Source organism: Galeopterus variegatus, unplaced genomic scaffold (genome assembly GCF_000696425.1).
Source record: "Galeopterus variegatus unplaced genomic scaffold, G_variegatus-3.0.2 Scaffold8831, whole genome shotgun sequence".
NCBI lineage: Eukaryota > Metazoa > Chordata > Mammalia > Dermoptera > Cynocephalidae > Galeopterus > Galeopterus variegatus.
Window position 1 is genome coordinate 39,347 of NW_007734942.1, and position 17,814 is coordinate 57,160.

The 17,814-nt window shown below is 36.5% G+C and overlaps 1 protein-coding gene across 1 annotated transcript in view; it reads left to right on the forward strand.

The window, feature by feature from the left end:
* LOC103608782 (disintegrin and metalloproteinase domain-containing protein 2-like) overlaps positions 1–17,814 on the forward strand; it is a gene marked incomplete at its 3' end in the record, with an annotated part of 30,995 nt that overhangs the window by 11,188 nt on the left and 1,993 nt on the right. Inside the window, exons 3-4 of the mRNA XM_008593180.1 lie at positions 6,867–6,943; positions 11,314–11,369. Of these exons, the coding sequence (XP_008591402.1) occupies positions 6,867–6,943; positions 11,314–11,369 (133 nt within the window). The remainder of the gene's footprint in view (positions 1–6,866; positions 6,944–11,313; positions 11,370–17,814) is intronic.

Consider the following 17,814-nt stretch of genomic DNA (forward strand, 5'->3'; position numbering starts at 1 on the left):
CTTTGAGCATCGCCGGGACCTCGGGTGGGAGCCTTGTCAGAACAGCACTGTCGGGTGAGCGCTCACCTGCTCCAGGCCGACCCCTGGGCAAGCGGAAGAGCAGGACATGAGGACCCCCCAGAGCTGCCCTGTGACCCCGAAATCGCGTGAAACCTGCACCGCCTGCGCCTCCCACGTGGCACTGCTCTGGGAGGAGGGACCACATGGCGACAGCTCCAGGCTTTCCGGGCGCAGCCCCCAGAGGCCCAGGATTCTGCCTCCACCGTGCCCCAGAAGCTTCCACCGCGTCCTGGGGAGGGGCCGCCACCACCCATGGAGACCGTTCCCCGGAGTCGCAGCCTCGGCCTCGATAATGACCCTGCACCAGCCACAACTGGTGCCTTCGTGGTTGTCAGCTTGCTGGGGACAGGGCTGCTTCCCCAGGTATGTGGAGAAGGGTCTGCAGAAAGCCAGGGAGCTGCAGCGTGGGGCACGTGTCCTCGCCCCTGGCCTGGGGGGTGCCATCTGCTCCCACCCCTCCTCCCTGAGCTAATAGTGCCCAGGACAACCACAGCCCACCCCTTCCCCTCTGCCGTGGACTTGGGACTCTCAGAGAACAGCCCCACACTCAGTAGTCAGTGCCCCCCACAGGACCCTGGGACACCGCAGAGCTTTAGGACAGAGGTCCCCAGACGACAGACGCCCACTCAGCCATGCGGCCCTGTTATTCCGTATGGTCACAGGGTATGTGTGTAAATTGTGGGCAATCTCCATGAAGTTGTTTGTTTTCAGTTTTGTTTACGCCAGTGAGAATGGACATCCCAGGGCAGCTCATGCACAGCGTTCTTTCACAAACCACCATCATACAGTGTAATTAGGAGTCTTCAAGCCCAAGTCACCAAAACAACACAAATTACAATTATGTTGGTCTCTTGGATCCTGGAAAATTAAAATGACAGAAACAAGAAAACGTGAATTCTTGCTGCACCAGCAGCATGATCCTTGGCTTTCTGCCCTTACGGCCAGCCCTCCTGTTCCTGAGGGGTGGCCACCTCGGGGAAGGGCCACTCACTCGGGCCTGGGCCTGGCACTGAGGAAGGCACAGTTGCAGGTGCCTCTGCGAGCCACGGGTGTTGTTCACTGTGCAGGGGCAGGTGCAGTGACTTCCTGAGCCTAATTTTTTTCTCACAACCTATTTTTGTGTTAACATTTTTATTGTGGCAAAATGCACATAACATAAAATTTATCATCTTGGGCTGAGCCCGTGGTGCATTCGGGAGAGTGCGGCGCTGGGAGCGCAGCAGCGCTCCCGCCGCGGGTTCGGATCCTATATAGGGATGGCTGGTGCACTCACTGGCTGAGCGCGGTGCGGCCGATCTCAAAACGGACAAAAAAATAAATAAATAAAATTTATCATCTTAACTTTTTAACTATACGTTTCAATGGAATTAAGTACATTGATGTTTTTGTGCAGCCAGAACCACCATCCATCTCCAGCACTCTTTTCATCTTGTAAAACTGAAACTCTGTAGCCATTAACCACTAAATCTCCATCTCCCCGTGCTTCTCCCATCCCCTGGCAAACACCATTCTGAACTGGACGTAGGAAACTCATGTAAGTGAACTGATGCAGTATCTGTCTTTTTGTTACTGGCTTTTTTCACTTAGCATGATGTCCTCAAGGTTCATCCATGTTGTAGCATTTCTCAGAATTTCCTTCCTTTTAAGACTAAATAACATTCCATTATATTTATATATCACATTTTGCTTATAACTCATCTGATGGACACTTGGGCTGCTTGTATGTGTTAGCTATTATGAATAATGCTGCTATGAACATGGGTCTATGAATACTTCTTTGAGACTCTGCTTTCAATTCTTTGGGGTATATACCCAGAATATTAACGGGGCGAAAAAGCAACCACTGTTAAAAAACAGAATTACAACAAATCTAGTTTTATAGGTCTCAGTTGGCCTTAACTGCAATTCTATGACCGGGCAGCAGTCTAGACCAACAGTGATTCAGAATGCTTCACCCCACCATGTGTGCACTATTTATAGTAAGAGAAAGATAAGTGACACACAGAAACAGCCTTATTGGCTGCAGTCAGCATTTGCCTTACTTGGTCATGTTTTGATAGCTTTCAGCCTCTGATTGGCTGGAGGTTCAGTTGCTATGATTGGCTGAAACTTGATTACTTGTTACAAGAGTATATTACCAGGTTAAGTTACAGTCTGTTTACACATCAAGTGGGGTGACATTTCAATACATGTGAAGAAAAAACCTTTAAGCCAAACTTAAACTATGGATGCAACTTTAGGCCAAATTTATTTCAATTTAACACCACAGAATAGGAGAAAATATTTTTAAATCATATATTGGATAATGAATTAATATTGAGAATGTATAGATAATTCTTAAAAATCAACAGTAAAAGACAATTTGGTTTTTTAAATGGGCAAAGAACTTGAATGGATATTTTTTAAAGTATACAAACAGCCCATAAGCAAAAGACAAGATGCTCACTGAACATCACTAATCATTGGGGAAATGCAACTCAAAACCACAAGGAGATACCACCTGACATCCATTAGAACGACTGCAACTCAAAAAAAAGTGAAAGGAAAGAAAGAAAACAGAAAATATAACAAGCATTGGTGAGGATGTGGAGAAATCAAAAAACCTGTGCATTGTTGGAGGGAATGTAAAATGGTGCAGCCTTTGGGGAACGCAGCATAATGGTTTCTCAAATTTTTAAAAATAGAATTACCTAATTTCAGTTTTCCTACATACATTTGGTCATAATATATTGTTCTTTTTAGGTAACGTTGGATTAAATGTGTTGAAATTTTGTTAATATTTCCAAAGATACACATTGGTGAGGAGTTTTCTTGTCCTGTTACGTGTGTCTGATTTTGTATCAGGCTAATAAAGGATTCAGAAGGAGTTTAGAAATGTTTGCCTCTCTGTAAGTATGTCAGAGATTTTGTGTAGCATTTGTATGATTTATTCCTTTAATGTTTGGTAAAATTTATCAGTGAAGATGTCTATGCCTTTAGATAACTCTATGCTTTAGAAAACTTTACAGATTTTGGACTACAAATTCAATTTTTTTAATAGAAGTTATTTGTTCCTTTTGTATGAGCTTTGCTACTTTTTGTCTTCAGGAATTTGTCTATTTTATTTAATTAAGTTGTCAGATTCATTAATATTAACACATTCAGAATATTTCCTCATGCTGCCAGTATCCAGATCCTGTTGCTTTCTACTCAGAAACAAAAGACCCAAATGTCGGTGTAAGGCAGGAAGTTTACTGTCAGACATCTGAGGAGGTGGACTAGGACTGCCTCCCTGCTTCAGGGTTTCAGAGTGGTTTAGGGTAGCTGAGGGAATGGAACGTGGGAAATGAAAAGCAGGAGGGAGGCGAATGTGCAAGGGGGCAGGTGCAGTCTCACCAAGACTCGTCTGGCTTCTACTCCTGTCCTTGTTGTTTCGTGGTCCTGCTGGAGGGGTGGAATCGTCATAGCTTAATCAATGTCCTCCTTGATTTCCCAGTGTCTAGATAGTACGTGCAAGTCTGCAGCTCCAGACTGGCTGGAAAGCAACTTTACATTTATGTAAATAATTTCATCTTGACCCATAACCAAGGTTCAAAATATCATGACCATGGGAAAAGAGGTAACTCAGAGAAATTAATGCCAAAACAAACAAACAAACAAACAAATCCATGTCCTTTTAAAATTTTAGAGCCCATGCGGTTTTAGGTCATGTTGGCTGGCCTGGAGCTCAAGGCCACCATGTCACTAGAGCCATGTTGTCTGGCCGGGAGCTGGAAGCCACAAGGAAGGCCTGGTTGCTGGGAATGTGAGGGAGGCCTGGCACTGGGGTGGGCCTAAAGCCTGATACTGGGGTGGGCATGGAGGCCGGGTTCTTGGAACCAGCCTGATGACTAGGGCTATAGGGGTCAGCCTGGTGCTGGGGCATACACAAAGCCTGGGACCATGGGAGCTAGGCTGGTACTAGGGCCAAACTGGTGACTGGGCTCCCTGCAGCTGGCCGGGCCATAGACTGGGCCTGAAGCCCCAGATACCATTCTGGAATCTGGCGTTGTTTGGGCCTGCTTGGCCCTGAGTTTACTTGGGTAGGCTTGGTTTTGGGACTCAAGGCACAGTCTGGTACTCACTTGCCCCTCCTTCCTCCACTTGCAGGGCACCTCAGAACTGTGCTGCCTGGGGTTAAGGGAGAGGTGACAAAGATAATGTGAAGCTGCCCTTCCTGCCCTCTCCAACTCACCTTTTCTTATTTCTGTACTACACTAAAATGCCATAATCTCTTGCCTGCTTTCCTGAGCTCTTATAAAGGTATTTTCATATGTGAATAGTTGTTCAAAATTGATGTTTCTATGGTGGGACAAGTGCTGAAAGTCCTACTTCCCCATCTTGCCAACATTATACTCCCACGATCACATTTTGACTTGTCGTGGTCATCCTTGTAAGACTGGAATCAATCTGCTTAATGAGCTGCACCAAAATCCAAACAACCAAAGTTATTTCTCAAATCATTGCCACACCAGATACAGTAGCACACCCACCACCATAGACTGAGCACAAACTGGAAGAATACTTTCCTAATGCAGAGGCTGTCACTATAATTATTCAAACAGAAACATGAAAAACACAATAATTTTTAAAAAGCAGAGCAGAATTTCAAGAGACTGTGGAAAAATATAAAATGATCTACATACAATCTGAGTCACAGGGTAAGAGAGGACAGAAAATTTGGAAGGGAAAATATTTGAAGACAAATATTTGGGGGTTTTCTAAAATGGATGAAGTATATAAACTCACAGACCCAGAAAACTCAAGTCCTGGGAATGATCAGTATAAATACATAGCTGAGCACATTGTGGTCAAACTGCTGATATCCAGAGATAAGACATCAAATTAATAAGTCGAACTGTTAAAAGGAGAGAAAAGAACGATGGTTCCCAGGAGCAGGAAAGGGGAGGGGATTGTAACGATAGTGAAAGACTAATTAATGGACATAAAAGTACAGCAGGATAGGAAAAATAAGCCCTATTGGTGTACAGTTGACCCAGAAATCTATAACCAATGATGACTTACTGCATGTAAACAAATGACTAGCAGAGAGGAGGTCACACGTGCACATCACAAAGAAAGGATTAAGCTTTGCAGTGATGAATAAGCTAATTACCCTGAATAGATCAACACACATGGTATCCATGTCTTGAAGTGTAACTCTGTACCCCATGAATATGTACAATAAATACATTTCAACAAAAATTTTTAAAAAGCTATAAAATATTTGAAACGCTATTATCCGACTTGATCTGATTGATATTTATCAGACAGTGTAACTTGCCCAACTAAATAATCTCCATTCTAGGGCTGGCCCATGGCTCACTCGGGAGAGTGTGGTGCTGATAACACCAAGGCCACGGGTTCGGATCCCTATTATAGGGATGGCCGGTTGGCTCACTTGGGAGAGTGTGGTGCTGACAACACCAAGTCAAGGGTTAAGATCCCCTTACCGGTCATCTTTAAAAGAAAAAAAAAAAAAAAAAAACTCCATTCTTTCAAAGGTTACACGGAACATTCACTATAATGGCCCAATGAGTATTCATTCAGTGAACTAGAATGGCTTGAATAATTCAGAATATAACTTACGACCACAATGAAATTAGGTATGAAAAAGAAAAAAGTAATTAGAATACACTAAAATGTATGGAATTTAAATAAGACACTACTAAATGCGTGGAGGCACAGAAGAAATCACAGTGAAATTTAAAAATATTTTGAACTTAATGAAAATAATGTATATACCAAAATAAGATATACACAATACAATACATAAAAATTTAGTGATAAAGCAGTGCATAAATAGAAATTTATAGTTTTAAATGCATATTAATATTAATAAAGTTTAAAATGAATACGATAAGCTTCCATTCTCAGAAGCTAGAACAAATTATACACACAAAGTAGAAAAAGTGTAAAGAAAATGAACACATGAACAAAAAACAAAATAGAAAACAAATATATAATGGAAAAAAATCAAGAAAGCCAAAACAGTTCTTTTACAAGATAATAAAAATAATAAACTCCTACAACTACTGACCATGAATAAAGAGGAAAAAACAAACATTATTAATATTGAGAAGGACATCTGTACAAGCACCGCATACTATAAAAAGATGACAAAGGAGGGGCGGGTAAGATGAACAACTTTTGGTGTGAGTACAGATTAGTACCGAATCTTAGAAAATGCCCCCGCAGGCCGCGGCCCCGCCCCCACCGCGGGCAACGGCCCCGCCCCCCTCAGGCCGCAGCAAGGGTGGAGGCCCCGGGTTCACGTGGCTGCCTCAGGATCAGGGGTGCAGATCCTGCTCGGCATTTTAGATGATGGTGAAGGGTGAGACACAACTTCTGGGCTCTAGTTGGAGGCACCAAAGGACAGGGGTTTACCTGTCCTGAGGGCTGGGGTCTGTGGCCAGGGTTACCAGATCCTTCCACAGGATAATATTCCCAATGCAGTACACCTGCTTTTCCTTTAAAACTTGTAATTCTAGAAAGAAATGGGAATTGAGGGTATTTGAAAAATAATAAAAATGACAGGTGGCATACAGAAAGACTGTGGATTTAGGAAGGGCAAGAATGAGGGAAGCTGTGAGGTGAGGGGTACTGCAGTAGTAAAACACTTTGCACCTTGCAGATTCTGAAAGGCTACATGTACAAATCACAGTTCCGGAGAAAATAGTAAAAATGACAGGTGGCATACAGAAAGTAGACTGTGGATTTAGGAAGGGCAAGAATGAGGGAAGCTGTGAGGTGAGGGGTAGTGCAGTAGTACACTTTGCACCTTGCAGATTCTGAAAGGCTACATGTACAAATCACAGTTCCGGAGAAAATACGGTCAATAGCAAGTGGAGGACGTGAATCACATGTAAGTAATAAGTGACGTTATTCACATTTTTAAAATGATGTGACTATTTTTTTCCTTTTTAAAAAATTGAAACATAATTGATTGGCCATATCTGTGGAGTACAGCATTGAATATCAATATCTGTGTGCAATATGTGTTGCTAAAATCAGGATAATAGGAATATTTGACATTATACAAAGTAATCATTTTTTGTAGCTCTTTACCAATTTCTCACTTTTGTTCCTAACAGTTTTACCTGCCATTTTTAATTCATGTGCATTTGCCGAATTTTATTTTTATACTTCATTTTTCTTCAGGGGAAAAGCCCTTTTGAAAATAAGCCAAGATTAACAATATTACATAGAAATAATGGTACAATCGTGCTGGATATCCAAGCCTTAAGTCCCACCTTCTAAACCTGTTTCCCTTTTGAGTGTCTTTGAGTAATCAGCAGCTTGATCCCTCTAATGATTGTTTTCTCACTCATCCACCAGGGTATATTTGGAGGATTTTTTGTTGTTAAGTAAGCCTATGGCTTCCTTACATGGGATGGTGATCATTTGATTTAATGATGTGTTATATTACTGATTTTTTCATCTTGATATGTTAATGATTAATAGTGTTCTTTTTATGCTGTTCTAGTTCATCTTAGTTCAGGATTATTGTCCCTCTTTTTTCTTTGAATTAGAATGCTTCTTATTGTTTTTACTAAGTTCTATAATTATTTCTGAAGAACTAAAATGTGTCTCTTGAAACATCATGTTACTTTCCCTTTAATTTGAGTGCAAGTATGTCCTTAGCAGCTATCCACTTGTCACACTAATACAGAGATTGTAGCCTAAAAATTTTGATATATAATTCTTCAAAGAAATGCATATCTGTTTATTAAACTTTAGTTATTTAAGTTAAAAAGCAGGAGGCTTTTACCAGTATTTTCAGAAAATTTTATTCTTTTAATGCAAAACTATTATGGAGATACTAGTCATATCAGAAAATAAACACAGAATCTATTTAGAGTAAAATATCTTCAAACAGGAATCACCAAATTCTTATAAGACATGAAAAAATTTACACTTATTGATTCAACAATACTGCAAACATAATATGAAACAATGTATGTTTAAATTATAGTGAATAAAGAATATACATCATAAAAAAATACTCATCTTGAAAACTATAAGATTTTAAAAATTAACTGAATGAACTTACTAAAGTGAAAAATATAGTATGGTGAGAGTATAAAGGTCAAGAATCAACAGTAGATCAAAGACAGATGAAGAGTCTAAATTATGCGACATATGAAATACTAAGGAAAAAGGAGGATAGAATTAGAAGCTTAAGTGTAGAATAGTTGGCATTCATAAAGGAGGAGAGATAAGCTGAAGATGAGGTTATGTGAAAAATATATTAACTGAGAAATAAAAAAACCAGATTCCTCAATTCAGGTATCACAAACACAAAGCAGAATAAATAAAAGTCAAGTAACACCTTGACATATCAGTGAAACACAGAATACTAAATCAAATAAAATGTCTTAAAGACAGTCATGAACAAAGAAAGAATAGCTACACTGAAATAGTACTTACAGCAGACCTGTCAAAATCAATAATAGGAATAAGAAAATACTGAAATAAAAGCTTTAATTTTCTGATTTTAAATATATTTAAGTATAGAATCAAATGAAATTTCCTTCAAAAATCATAATATATTAATAAATTATAAAAAATTTATATTAATAAATTCCAGATTAAAAGAGGATAAAATAGTCAATGTAATTCAGCAGGTTGAATTGAATTGAAAGTAGGACAAACAATAACATAAAAGCAGGAATTGGTAACAAAGTGGTGAATGTGTATAACTCAAAACCAAACACATTGAATAAAGAATTGTCATAGTAACCATTGAAGAGTAGAAAGGGTGTATAAGCCTAAATTCACCAGGGAATCAAAGTAAAATTTTAAATTTAAATATTAAGTACATTTAATTACTTCAATATATTAGCAAGTAGATATATTACAGATTAGCTTTAGTAATATAAATGTAAGAGATAAACTTCAATCATAAAGAAATAGAAAGTGTGAACACAAGAGTAAGAAAAAGTACACAAAGCAAATAGTAAACAACCAGCTCGGGTAAGTATATTTTACCAGGTGAAAATGGCCTTTAGGGGGGCTGGCCCGGTGGCGCACTGCTACAGTGCGCCGCTTAGGAAGCACAGCGGCGCTCCCGCCGAGGGTTCGGATCCCACATACAGACCTGCCGCTCACTGGCTGAGCGAGGTGTGGGGGCAACATCGAGGGTTGCGATCCCGTTGCCGGTCCCGGTCCGGTACGGGCGCGACACTGAGGGTTGCGATCCGTTGCCGGTCACAAAAAAAGAGACAAAAAGGGGAAAAAAAAAAAAAAGTCCTTTAGGGCAAAATACAATAAACGTATAAAAGACTGTTAATAGAATTAAAAAAGTGGGTATAGTGAGATATAGAGAAGAATTTTTTTTTAAATGAATGATATATTAAGTGAATATGCCAATAAATTTGAAAAGGAGAAAAGCAACTTCATAGAAAAACACATGCAGAATAGAGCACTATTAAAATGTCCAATACTTAAAAAATTTTGAAGCTGTATTTTAAAAGTATCTTCGCACTCCTCAAAACTACAGAAACAACAAATAAAACTAAGAAAAGCATGAGCTAAGTAGTTTTACAAAAAAATACAACCAAACATTCAAGGACAATATCATTATGATCTTATAAAAACTCTTCCAGGGAAAAGAAAAACATATGATACTGCCAAACACATAAGAGCAATATAACCTTGATACCAAAAACAAGCAAAGGCAATATACGAAAGAAAATTTGAGGCCAAATTCACTCATGAACATATCTGGCAAACATAAAAAAATATAATCTTAGCAAATCTAATATGACGAAATATTTTAAAAAGCTAATGACATAATACAATTTACAGCAAAATTGCTAAAAATGATTGAATCTTGGACTATCAATGAATTAACTATTTTAAAAATTTATATGAGGAAATGAATATACACATAGTAATAGAAGCAGAAAAATCATTGGTTAAAGTTAAATGCAATATATCATTAAAAAAAAAAAAAAAACAACTAAGCAATAGAAGAATATAACTTGATCCTCCCCAAAACTACAACATACTTCATACCTAACAACAGTAAAACATAAGAAGAATTTCTTTTACAATTATGAATGAAAGAGAGATGGCTGTTATCACCTTTTGTATTCAACATTATAATGGAAATTCTAACAGGAGTAAGATGGAAAAAAAAAGAACAATAGACTTAAAGATGAAAAATAAGGGGAAATATGGGACAAAATTAAGGGGAAAAGGGAAGCACACACATATGCACACATATGTGCATAGTTATACACTTTTGCCTAAATGTGAGTTACTTACCAAAAAAAAAATTTTTTTTTTAAAAAAAGGTAAAGACCTTTTTAAGATATAGTAAAGTTGCATCGAAAAACATTATACAAGTATAATATTATATAAAAGTAAAGAGACTATTTTGATAGTGAAAAATACTCAGTACTTTTAGGTTAATTTTTACCAAACCTATAGATTGACTATGGTTCCAATGAGATATTTTATGAAAATTGGCAGGTCAATTCTAAAATGTATGTAAAATAGTAAAGAGTCAAGCATTGTTTATTTTCAAGAATAAAAGAGTGACTCACCCCAGTTCATGTCAAAGCATATTTTAAAACTTTTGTAATTAATATGATATGGTATCGGTGCAAGGACTGACAAACTAGTGGAACAGGATAGAGTGCCCTCAAGTACCCACACACAGTAAATGAAATCGACCTGTACAGACTAAATTGTCAATTTGTCAGGCACCATTTCTTGAACTTTGCATTAATGAAATAGATCAATAGGTATTTTATTTAAATTTGGAACACATTTTGTAAAACCTATAAACATTAAACATTATGTGCTATTAATTCTTTGCTCTATTATATATATTTTTATTGAGTAATTTAGTTATATACTATCCATTTTATACATAAGTTTTGCAGTGGTCTCAATCTTTATTAAGCTAACACAATAATTGGATGAAAAATAGATATTTTTCAGATTTTATTTTATTAGGTACATTGAAAAATTAAGAAATAAGAAATCCCACACATACTCTTATATCCATTTTTTATTATGGAAGCTAATGTTATAATATCAAATTGCATTGAAACAGGGTTAAGGTTAGGGTTAGGGTTAGGGTTAGTCAACACTGAATTCTAAATTTTTCTTTTTATTTTATTAGTGTAATTTAGAATGTGATTATTGTTAATGTAAAATGATGGTTGTCCTTTCTAACATTTTTCTTATTATTTTTGCCTTTTTAATATACTTTCTTGCCAGGTGTCCTACAACATTGTAATTGAAGGGAAAACATATACTGTGAACCTAATGCGAACGTAGGTGATCTTCCTTATTTTGTCAGCTGTCTTTGTTCTATTTATGATTATTGTTTGTAATTACCCAGAATGTTACTATTTTGCATTTGAAAGTGTTTCTAGTTACTGGCTGTTCATTTGTCTTTTATTTTATGCTTTTAGAAGCATTTTAAATCTATATAATAAATATCTAGTACTTGAATTCATGGTGTATGCTCGCATGTTTCTCATTTTCTGACCTTTTCTTTACTTGTATTTTTACAATGATGGTATTTTGGTAAAGAGAAATTTTCCATTATGGTAAAGTTATATTATTTTGTATAAGTAATCCTTTCTTACTAGAAGGCCATGACTAAATCTTATATAATCCTTTCAAATAGTCTTAGTTTTGTCTTCTCATTTGGGTCTTATTCTTTCAGAAATTGGCTTTTGAATATGCCATAGATTTTCTGTATGATTTCTCAAATGTCTCAACAACTCTATTGACTCTTTTATCCTTTCAATACATATCTTCTTGTTATGAATACCAGATAACACATTGGTTGTATCTGTTTCTGGACTCCCTATTTTTGGGGTCTACCTGTCTCTTTATAATAAATCTTGGTTGCTTAAAATAAGTTCCTTTCACCTTTTTCTTCACAATGAATACTTTTCCTTTTCTTAATACTATTCATTTTCACATACTTTATAGTCAAATCTTCCAGTGTCTGGCAGTATTGTGATTTCCTCGAATCTACACAGCACTTCCGGAAGAACTGATCACTTTACAACATTATCTTTTTCTGTGTATGCACATGGTATATCTGGCCATTTATTTATTCTTTAACACTACCCAATATATTTTCAGAATGTTCTCCTTAAAGATCTTGCACATTTATTGATATTATCTTTTGAGCATTTGATACCTTTGATGCTAGTAAAAATGTAACATTTTAAAACCTTCATATTCTAAATGTGTTTCTTGCAATACAAAAATACAACTGATTTTTATATATTAAATATGTACAAAGAAGACATTAAATTTTCTAGAAAAGTGTAATAATTTGTTTTTAGAAATATCATACATTTATAATCATCTCATCATCTAATAAAAGCAATTGTTTATTTCTAATCTGTAGGAGTTTTATTCATTTCTTAATTGCTGAGTATTAAAAACCATCAGTTTAATAATAAATAGAAGTGAGAGGACTGGCTGGTTACCTCAGCTGGTTAGATCGTAGCCTGATAAGACCAAGGTCAAGGGTTTGGATCCCCATGCCAAAAAAATAAATAAATAAAACATAATAATAATGAATAGAAGTGGAGCCAGAGTTCGTTGTTACTTTGTTCACTATCATCATTACATGTGATATATATATATTTTTTCCTTTTTGTCTTATTTACTGACCGGTAACAGGATCGCAACCCTCGGTGTTGCGCCCGCACCGCGCTCAGCCAGTGAGCGGGAACTGGTCTCCACATGGGATCCGAACCCTCGGCGGGAGTGCCGCCGTGCTCCCAAGCGGCGCACTCTCCAGTGCGCCACCGGGCCGGCCCTACATGTGATATTTTGATTGTCACAAAGACATTCTTTCTATTCTTTATTCACTGTTTAATAGTAAATGGATATCAAATTTATGAAACACTCTTCTGACCTTGTTAATGATCATATATTTTATATTAATCTGTTATTATGATAAATTAAATTATTATTTTTTAGTATAAAACTGAGTTTCATTCCAGGAATAAACCCTACTTGTTTTTGACATTATTATTTCATATATTATTTAATTGATTCTATTTTTAATACTTTACTTAGGATTATTTTATCTATGGATTACTTTTATTAGGATTATTTTATAATTAAGACACAGGAATTTATAATTGAAAGAATTTATGAAAGATTTATTACAGTAGTCACACAGATTTATTACAGAAAGAATAAACTGCAACAGTAGGAAAAAGACAGTACAGTGTAATATTCAGGACATCTCATAGTTGTACACGAGGTGCTACGTATCCAAGTCACCAACAACTAATATATGTGTGAGATATCTCATCCTCAGGAAACCCAGCACATAAGCTTAACGATAGGTCTTTTCTTTCCCAAAGATCAAGGACCTAAAACCAGGCTGCATGACTGGGTAAAAATATAGACAGTTAGTCTCTATCTTCTTTATAAACATTGTAGATAAGCTGATTCAGATGCTCAGGAGAGTTTTGACCATAAACAGAATATTATAAATTACTACTGGTACATTTTATTTTTATTTTGGCCAATGATTGTGCCATGACTTCAGGCATCCCTGGAGATAAGCACATGTCTACTGCAGGCTAGCTGCAAGTGAACCATGTCATTATGGCTTGTAATTGTCTTTTCTCAGTCTATCTTTCTACTTCCTATCCCTGGAGAATGGCTTGAAGAGGATCCATTCTTTTTTTAGTCTCTGAAATATTGGATGTTTGGCAATTCTTACCTGGGAAACTAATTGTACCAAGAGTTCCCTTATTTTAAAACTCTCTTGACTACTGATTAAATTTCATTGAAAATTTTATAATTATGCAGATTTCTACTTCTTGAGTCTGTTTTGTAAACAATGATTTTTTTCTAGATATTCCTCCATTTTAATTTAGCATTTTAATTTGTGACACATAGTTGTTCATAGCATCCTCTTATTTTTTCAAAGACTAGGAATTGTTGGGTCATTCCTTTTCTCACATTCTAATTTTATTTATGGCATCTCTTTTTTTTCTTTGGCAAATATCATTGTCACTTTGTCAATTTAATAACATTTCCATAAATTTTTGTTTTGTTGAACATCTGTATGATTTTTGTTTTATTGCTTTGCTTTTAATTTCTGTGTGTTTATTTGATATTTGTTTATAACTTCCTCAAATGAATCCTAAGTTGATTATTCATCCACCATTTTTATTTTATACTATAAGAATTTAAGGCTGACTCTTTTCTTTAAACACTACTTAGCTGTACCTCACATATTTAGATATGTACAATTTTCTTTAGTTCAACATTAGCAAATATTTTGTAATTTATATTATATTTCTTCTTTGGTCCATAAATTATTTCAATGTATTTTATCTCAATACATTTGGCACCTTTTTTGCTTTTTGTTTCTAATATTTTTTGATCACAGAGTATTATCTGATTTCAAGCCTTCAAAGGTCACTGGCTCTTCATTCGTGATGTAATACATATTCAGTTTTTGTACATTTTCCATACTTCTATCAGCATTCTGGTCACCACCAGTTAACCAGTCTCTAAGAAGTTCCAAACTTTCCTTGGAATTGTCTTTTAAACCCTTATCAGAACATAGGCTTTCTCTAGCTTTCTCTTCCAGTTTCTTCCAGCCTCTGCCCGTTACCCTAGCTCCAAAGCTGCTTCCACATTTTCATGTCTTCATTATCAGCAACACCTCACATCTTGGTACTAATTTTCTTTAACTCTACTGAACCCTCTCCTACTTTATAATTTTTTGGTACGTTATAATCCTGTATACTTTTTTTTTTTTTTTTTTTTTTTTTTTTTCCGTGTCCGGCAACGGATTTTGCTTTTTGTTTCTAATATTTTTTGATCACAGAGTATTATCTGATTTCAAGCCTTCAAAGGTCACTGGCTCTTCATTCGTGATGTAATACATATTCAGTTTTTGTACATTTTCCATACTTCTATCAGCATTCTGGTCACCACCAGTTAACCAGTCTCTAAGAAGTTCCAAACTTTCCTTGGAATTGTCTTTTAAACCCTTATCAGAACATAGGCTTTCTCTAGCTTTCTCTTCCAGTTTCTTCCAGCCTCTGCCCGTTACCCTAGCTCCAAAGCTGCTTCCACATTTTCATGTCTTCATTATCAGCAACACCTCACATCTTGGTACTAATTTTCTTTAACTCTACTGAACCCTCTCCTACTTTATAATTTTTTGGTACGTTATAATCCTGTATACTTTTTTTTTTTTTTTTTGTCTTTTTCCGTGTCCGGCAACGGATCGCAACCCTCAGTGTTGCCCCCGTACCGGACCGGGGACCAGCAACGGGATTGCAACCCTCGGCGTTGCTCCCGCGCCTCGCTCAGCCAGCGAGCAGGAACCGGTCTGTATGTGGGATCCGAACCCTCGGGCGGGAGCGCCGCCGCACTTCCCAAGCGGCGCACCATCCAGTGCGCCACCGGGCCAGCCCATAATCCTGTATACTTTTAAACCCCGATAATATAGGTACTAATTTTGTACAGTTAATATTTGTTAAAAATTTAACCATGATTTTACCAATTCTGGTATGCTTCATTTCTCCCTAAATTTGTTTCTTCCTAGAGTTAATTTCAATGTCTCAGGAATTCTCTATATATTTCTATTGCAAGGCTGCTTTTTATTTTTTTTTACTTATATATGTTTTTATGTTATTAAATATTTACTTAATTCTATTCTTTACCTCCCAGCTTTATAAAGGCTTAATTGAGAAATAAAAATTTCAATTTTTTTCTCCCATTCTGTAGGTTTTCTCTTCTCTCTGTTGATTATTTTCTTTGCTGTGGAGAAACTTTTTAGTTTGATATAATCCCATCTGTCTATTTTTGCTTTTGTTACTTTAAAGTCACATTAAAAAAATCATTGCACAAACCAATATCAAGAAGCTATGTTTTCTTATGGTAGTTTCACACCTTCAGGTCTTAACATTAAGCCTTTAATCTGTTTTGAGTTGATTTTTGTATGTAGTATAAGAGTCCAATCTCATTTTTCTGCATGTTAGCATTCAATTTTGCAAATACATTTTTTTTTCCTTTTTGTCTTTTTTACNGAGCGCCGCCACGCTCCCAAGCGGCGCACTCTCCAGTGCACCACCGGGCCGGCCCTAAATACATTTTTTTTTTGAAGACTGTGCTTTTCCCATTGTGCATTCCTTAAAACTTTGTCAGAAAGCAATTGACTTAAATGTGTTGATTTATTTATCTGCTATCTGTTCTGTTCCATTGGTTTATATGTCTGATTTTATGCCAGGACCATGATGTATTGATTACTATTGATTTGTAGTATATTTTGAAATCAGGTAGCCTGATGCCTACAGCTGTGTCCTTTTTGCTCATGATTACTTTGTCTGTTCAGGACAATTTAAACAAGGAGATAAAAGATATGTGCACTAAAAACTATAAAACATTGGTGAATGAAATTGAGAAAAGACAAAAAGTAAATGAAAAATCAAGCGATGTTCATGGTTTGGAAGAATTAATATTTTAAAAGTATCCATAGTACCCAAAGCAATCCACAGATTCAATGTAATCCTTATGATTTTTCACAATAATCAAAAAAGCACTCCTGAAATTCATATAGAACCACTTAACTTCATTCTTCAAAAAATTTTGCTAATGAAATCTTCAAAAAATTTTAGGATAATTTTTAAAAAATAGCCTTTTAAAATTATTATTTCATTTTCTTCTGGCTTTCTTCATTTCTATTGGTGAGAAAGCTGTAGGTATTTGTTCCTTGTTTTTTTTTTTTTTTTTCTTTTTTTTGGATTTCATTCTTTCTATGGTTTTACCAACTGCCTGCACACTAGTAAGATTCACATTTTTATTTCTTTTTTTTTTTTTTTTTTTTTTTCCTTTTTTGTCTTTTTTCGTGTCCGGCAACGGATCGCAACCCTCAGTTTTGCGCCCGTACCAGACTGGGACCGGCAACGGGATCACAACCCTCGGTGCTGCGCCCACACCTCGCTCAGCCAGTGAGCGGGAACCGGTCTGTATGTGGGATCCGAACCCTCGGCGGGAGCGCCACCGCACTCCCAAGCGGCGCACTGTAGCAGTGCGCCACCAGGCCGGCCCTGTTCCTTGTTTTTTGAAGGTAATGTCTTTCTCTTTTTTTTCCTATTTGATACTTTGAAGATTTTTATCTTGATTTTCGTTAGTCTTTTTTTAAAGGTATATCTATATGTGATTTTTCTTTGCCTTTATCCTGTTTGACTTACATAGAACTTCTTGATATTTTGTCATCAGTTTTGAAAAAATTTGCTCTGATTTTCATAAATTTTAAGCTTAGCTCCTTATGCACCTTCAACTTTTGTTTATTTTAACTTCTCAATATACATTGTAGTTGATTTTCGTGTCCCTTTACCCATTCCTCTTTCCCCCCTCCCGCTACCCCTCTCCCACTACATCTTATCTGTTCACTTGTCTTAACAAGGTAAGGAATTGTTGTTATTGTTGTATCTTCTTCCCCCTGCCCTTTATTTGTTTGTATATTTATTTATTTATTTTTAGCTCCCACAAATAAGTGAGAACATGTGGTATATCTCTTTCTGTGCCTCACTTGTTCCACTTAATATGATTTTCTCTAAGTCCATCCATGTTGTTGCAAGTGGTAGTATTTCATTCTTTTTTATGGCAGAGTAATATTCCATTGTGTAGATATACCAGAGTTTTGTTATCCACTCATCCGATGATGGACATTTGGGCTGATTCCAGCTCTTGGCTATTGTAAATAGT